Genomic DNA, 6,768 nt, shown 5'->3' with positions numbered 1-6,768 from the left:
CAAATAGATGGTTTTTTGAGTTGTCCAGGTGTTTGCAGTAATGGCCAGTTCTATCTATTTTAGTTATTGCAATATATGTTTCTACTCTACCAAAATGTTTTGCTAAAATAGACAAGATGCAAAAATGATGTTGTAACAAAGATAAGCCCTCCCACTTTGATTCAGTAAACCCACTCTGCATAAAAATTTGTGAAACCAGTTATAAGTTTGCAAACATAAACTATGGTAACTACAATGATTATGATGAAATGTATGATGACATTAAGGTGCCTAGCACATATAAAATGTTTTCTTATGTATGCCACTTTGTGCTATTTTAAAATTTAATCCTTCCACCCACTCTTTATAGTATCAATAAAGCAATTGAAATAAAATGTTTCCTTACAAATTCTTAGATTCTACATCCAGCATTTAAGTAGTTATACTCTTCATAATGCGTAAAATTATCTTATTCAAGGTCAATCTTCATATAACTATAATCAAATAACTGAAGAAATAGAATATCTATCTTAAGAACTATGTGTCAAACTTCAGTTAAAGACTACCATTGTAGGATTCTAAAGAATAAACTTGGAGCCAGACTCGGTGACTCAGCCTGTAATCCCACGCCTTTGGGAGGCTGAGGTGAGTGGATTGCCTGAGCCCGTGGATTCGAGACCCGCCTGGGCAGCGAGACCTCATCTCTACAATAAATAAAAAAATCAGCCGGGCGTGGTAGCGCGTGCCTGTAATTCTGGCTACTCAGAAGGCTGAGGCGGAAGGATAGCTGGAGCCCAGCAGGCGAGGCTGCGGTGGCCAGGAGCGGCCACTGCACTTCAGTCTGGACAACTGAGTGAGACTCCAACTCAAAAAAAAAAAAAAAAAAAACCTTGGAAACACTTTATTCAACAGAATTTGAATTGAGTTATTGCTCAATTATATTATTTATAAATTTTTTGAGATGAATTATTCAGAAAACTCAGGCATGAACACTTAAATATGAATCCTCTCAGAATAACTCTCTTAAGAGATACCCTAGAAATATATAGTTTATATTCTAGGAGAATTTCATGCCCTAGAAGTAGAATTTTTACATGAAAGAAATGCAGATCTAAAATATTGACACACATTGCCAAATCTCATGAATAAATACTGTTTCATTTTAGTCCCTTAGGGGAAAAAAAGTCACTTTTTTTCAAATTCAATCATTTTAATCTTTTAAAATATGATAGATAGACAAAATATAAGTAATTTCACATCCACATTTAATTATTGAATTTTGTGTCTAAAAAGGAGATTTTAGAAAAACATGTATCTTGCTGGTTTTATGAAAATTAAAAATACAGAATATTTGAGAAGATGATTAAAATCTGTTTTCTTTGAAGAAATCTGTGTATGCTATATTATTTCCTATATTTAACAATGGCTTCTGGACACATTGTATATACTGTAATATAGAAAACAAAATAGAATAGAATTATTTTTCTATTGCTAGCGTCTGTAAACAAAACCGCTGTATGCTTTCCAAGATGAATGTCTCTTACATAATTGCACTCCACTAGAAATCAATTTGTGCTAAATTCCCATTATAGTCACAAAATTAAACCACTCAGTTGGAAAACATGGTGAAAAGCTGTGTAAACTTCATCCAGCAACTTCACCTCTCTGGGTATGAATGCTCTTAACTTTTTAATGGAAAAATTAAATATATAACTCTAAAAAATCCCTTCTAGCAGAAAAAATTCTATAAAGTTTACCCTATATTGTTGCATGTAAAAAAAACTTAGTGCATTTTTTAAGCATTTAACAAATAAGTAAAAACACGAATATAAAAGCCTAAAAGTAAGTATTAATGAGATTATAAAGTCATGTGAATTATAGTGTAGTAATTCAAAGTCTCACAGTCTTTTAGTGATATTCTTAAAAGTTTTCTTATTGCTTTTACAAACTGTATATGTATTAATTTTACAGTAAGAAATCATTCCTGTAAAACTAATAAGGAATAAAAGATTGAATAATTTAGCATCTATACAGCAGTAACAATGAATAAATTATGAATTTTTGCATCATAAATCAGAAAAAAATGTTAAGTAAATATGAAATGTCAAGATGGCTAAATAAAGTATGGTATGTTTTATAAAGTTAAAACTTAATATAATGTAAATAATTATTGTATTAAGACTATAAAAGTAAACAGGATTTCAATTACAAAATTCAAGACAAGTTTTACTTATTTATATGAAGCAAAAGGAATAAAATAGATGACAAGCAGAGATGAATGCAATAGTATTGGCAAAAATTGTATTATTCTGTTAAAATTTTGGCTAATGGTGATTTATTTTTATTGTTAGATATTAAAAGACAAAGTGATGCTCTTTGAGAGGTTTCTAAAATTTCATCTTACATATTTACCTGATTTAAAATAATTCTATTAAGATATATGTAAGCTCTGTGTGAAAGAAAATTATAAATATTTGTTGCAGGGCATTATAAAGTAGAGAATACCTATGGTTTACACTGTTTAAGAATGTATTATTTCGGAGATTTCAATTATATCCAATGTGAAGTAAAGATTAAGTCAGGTTCTAAAACCAGTCTTTCTTTTCACAAATAAAGATAAACTCATTTTAACATTTTTATAAAAAAGCAAAGTGGCAAAAAAAAATGGCCAAGAACATTTTTTAAAAAGGGAGAGATAATTTGATAATTGATTTAATATAATTAATATAATAAGTTAAATTAATATAATTCAATTAATATAATCAACATTGATTTAATTATATTGATATAAAAGTTATAATATTATTTAATAATATTGCAATTATAATTATGTTTATTCTGTATATATGATGTTCCATTAAGGCTATGATTTGAATGTTTGTGACCTCTCAAATTCATGTTGAAATTGAATGCCCTTGTAACAATTTTAAGAGGTGAGGCCTTTAAGAAGTGATTAAACAAAGAGGGTGCTTGAGAGTACAGGCTGTATCAGAAAAGTGGATTCATTGTAGTGGAAGTAGATTCCTTATAACAAACATAAGTTGGCCCTCTTTTGCTCTCTTACCCTCCCTTGTCCTTCCACCTTCTGCCATGGGAGAATACAGAAAGATAACCCTTAGCAGAAGCCAGTCCCTCAATTTTGGACTACTCAGCCTTCAGAATTATTAGAAACAAAAAATTTGCATTTTTATTTTTACAAAACATCCAGTTTTTGATATTCTGTTATAAAAGCATAAAATAGAATAAGGCACATACATACACACTCTCTTTCATACACAGATTATACAATCCTGTTCATCTTTAAGCAATGAACAACACATTTTATAGATTATATAAACAAATATAATCTAAAACACTGTGCAAAAACTAACATAAACATATAATTAATAAGAAAGCCATATTTGTAACAGAGTGGTCATTGCAGAGGAGTGAGTACACAAAAGGTCATTTTTTTTGAAAAAAAAAAACTATTACAATAATCCAAGTGGCCTAGTATTGGTACAAGAACAGGCATATGGACCAATGGAACAAGATAGAGATTCTAGAAGCAAACATCTCAATTTCTCAACCAACTCATTGTCAACAAAGCCTTCAAAAACAACCACTGGAGAAAGGAGAACCTATTCAGTAAATGGTGATGGGAAAACTGGCTGACCACATGCAAATGATTGAAACAGGACCCCTACCTATCACCATTCACAAAAATCAACTCTAAATGGATCAAAGACCTAAACTGAGAACCTCAGACTATAAGAATCTTAGAAAACACTGGAGACATCCTTACAGAAATTGGTATAGACAACTAGTTTTTGATGAAAACCCCAGATGTCCATTTCATAAGAGATAAGACAGACAAGTGGGACTTCATTAAGCTGAAAAGCTTCTGCAGAGCAAAAGCAACCATCAAGAGAGTGAGGAAAGAGCCCACAGGATGGGAAAAAATCTTTGCCAATTGTACATCTCACAAAAGCCTAATATCTAGGATCTACAGGGAACTCAAACATGCTGAAAGGGAAAGAACAAATAACCCCATTAAAAAGTGGGCAAAAGACAAGAATAGACACTTCTCAAGAGAAGACATATGGGCAGCCAACAGATACATGAATAAGTACTAATCATCAGATAAATGCAAATGCAAACCACATTGAGATATCATCTAACCCCAGGAAGGATGGCCATCATTAACAAAACAGATGCTGGTGAGAATACAGAGAAAAAGGACAGCTTCTGCACTGTTGGTGGGAATGCAAACTAGTTCAACCTCTATGAAAAGCATGTGAAGATTTCTAAAAGAACTAGAAATTGGCCTTCCATAAGGCCCATACTGGGACTATACCCGGAGGAACTTAATCATTCTACAAAAAAAAAGATACCTACAGCACATGTTTGTTGCAGCATTATTTACAATAGCAAAGACATGGAACCAACTGTGCTGCCCATTGAAACTGGACTGGATAACAAAAATGTGGCACATATACATGATGGAATATTACACAGCTATAAAGAAGGACAAACATATGGACTTCCTTGATGGATTTAGATTCTATGAGTGATCTCTCACAGAAACAAAGAACAGAGTACCATATGTTCTCATTCATAAGTGGAATCTGAACATTTACCATAATACTATAATACAGGGATTGGCAGTATTAGGATATTGTCCAGATGGGGGTGGGGACACAACATCAATAAAGGTACCGGATCTCAAACCAAGCAAAGAGGGAACCAAAGGGAGGCCCAAACTTTACCTGTATGATGTCGTCCACTTACATAAATAATTCTGAATTGTACCCCACATCTTTAAAATAAAAAATAATTAAAAAAAAAAAAAAGAAGGGAAAAGAGCTGGGAAAATCATGGATTATGTATATGGATTAAATCTCCACTTCATGTGGTACCCAGATACTGACTCCGAAATGACACAGAATTAGAATTATCAAACAAAATCTTTAAAAGAGCTATTAATAGTTAGTTCCATGAAGTAAAAGCAAACACTCTTAAAATAAATGGAAAGATAGACATTCTCTGCAAAAATAAGTAAATAAACAAGAAAAGAACTAGAAAAAAGAGCCAAATGATTTAGAAAATAAAATGACCACAAAAAATAAACAAAAAATAAAAATAAAATCCCTCATTAAGTGGACTCAATAGCAGAATGAAGTCAATAGAGGAAAGAATCAGTAAATTTAAACAGAAATTATTTAATCTGAGGAACAATCAGCAAAGATTAAAAAGAAAAAAGGGAACTGAATCTTTAAAATAATTTTAACACTCATAGCATTAGATTCACTAAATCAAAAGGGAAAAAATGCACAATTTTTAAAAAAATAATGATTTAAAACTTCCCAAATTTGGTGAAAGAGATACATTTTCAAAATCAAATTTGTAGCAAACTTAGAATAGACTCAAAGAGAACCACCAAGAGACATGTTATAATCAAACTGTTAAACACAAAAAATAAAGAAAAATATTTTGAAAGCATGCAGTGATGTGAGATATTTTACATAAACAATGATCCAAAAAACGGTAGGCTTTCCATCAGACACCAGGGAAGTCAAAAGACAGAAGTATTATATTTTTTAAGTGCTGAAAGAAAAAGATTGTCAACCCAGAATTCTATATCCAGTAAAAACACCCTTTCAGGAATTAATGCAAAATAATAAATACATTTTCATATAAATGAAGAATGAAAAAGTTGCCAGTAGACCTGCTCTAAAAATATGCAAAGAGGGAGTTCTGGTAAGATGGTGACAGCACAGGTGGGACTTTGAGATTCTCCGAAAGTGAGTTCCCATAAAGACGCTTACTTCCCTTACCCCATCCCCCATCCCTCGACGCCCTCCAGCCGCACTGGTCCGGCGTCCGGGGGCCCAGACCACGTGGAGCTCCCACCTCCCTCCCTTGCTACACCGCCTCACCGGGTCCCAAGCCACGGCCGTCTGTGGAGACCCTGGATACTGCCTTGTGGAGAGCAGGGTTCCTTCACTGGCTACACTGCCATGCGTGGCACACAGCTGTGGTCAACTCCCTCCCTGGCTGGGGTGCCCAACCCCCTCTCAGGCCGCCACAGCATGAGGAGGCCCTCCATGTCCGCTCCACGAGTGGGGCCCAAATCCACCACCGGTGCCCACCCCTCGGAGCTCTGGGTCCCTGCCCTGGCTGAGGCGCCCAGCCCTATCTCAAGACGCCACCACCCAAGGAGGCCCTAGGCAACGCCCTCAGAGCTACAGGCTCCATTCTGGCTGGGGTGCCCCACCAGGCCCGTGCCTCGGGGCTCAGGACCCCCACCAGGGCTGAAGCATCCAGTCCCACCCGGAGCTGCTGCCCTGCGGGGGTCCCCATTGCCCACACCTCAAAGCTGTGGCCCCCGCCTGGGCTGAAGCACCCAGCCCCATCTCGAGTCGCTACCCCTGCCGGGGGGGGGGGGGGGGGGAAAGGGTAAAAAGCTTATTCAAAGAAATAACAACAGAAAACTTTCCAAAACTTGAGTAAGATACAAATATATGAGTATAGGAAGGTCAGAGGACACCAAACAGACACATTTTCTTCAAATAAAACTAGCCCATGTCATATAATAATTACATTCTCAAAGGTCAAGGACAGAGAAAGACATGTAAAAGTAGCAAGATAAAAGAAACAAATATAATATAAAGGAGCTCCGATTTGCCTGGCAACAGACTTCTTAATAAAAATTATATATGTCAAAAGGGAGTGGAACTACATTTTCCAAGTGCTCAAAGAATTGAATTGCCATCCAATAATATTGTATCAAGCAAAGTTATCCTTCAA

At 35.0% G+C, this 6,768-nt stretch overlaps 1 protein-coding gene across 1 annotated transcript in view; it reads right to left on the bottom strand.

Moving 5' to 3' along the window:
• Nucleotides 1-5,795: 5,795 nt before the first annotated feature.
• Nucleotides 5,796-6,768, bottom strand: part of LOC103258038 (ZW10 interactor) — a gene marked incomplete at its 3' end in the record, with an annotated part of 108,320 nt that continues 107,347 nt past the window's right edge. Inside the window, exons 9-10 of the mRNA XM_008055744.2 lie at nt 6,236-6,389; nt 5,796-5,940 (exon numbers count right to left, since the gene is read on the bottom strand). Of these exons, the coding sequence (XP_008053935.2) occupies nt 5,796-5,940; nt 6,236-6,389 (299 nt within the window). The remainder of the gene's footprint in view (nt 5,941-6,235; nt 6,390-6,768) is intronic.

The sequence above is a fragment of the Carlito syrichta genome, unplaced genomic scaffold, assembly GCF_000164805.1.
Source record: "Carlito syrichta isolate Samal-C Ts95f unplaced genomic scaffold, Tarsius_syrichta-2.0.1 Scaffold301940, whole genome shotgun sequence".
Taxonomy (NCBI): Eukaryota; Metazoa; Chordata; class Mammalia; order Primates; family Tarsiidae; genus Carlito; species Carlito syrichta.
This window is presented reverse-complemented; position numbering and strand designations above follow the sequence as displayed.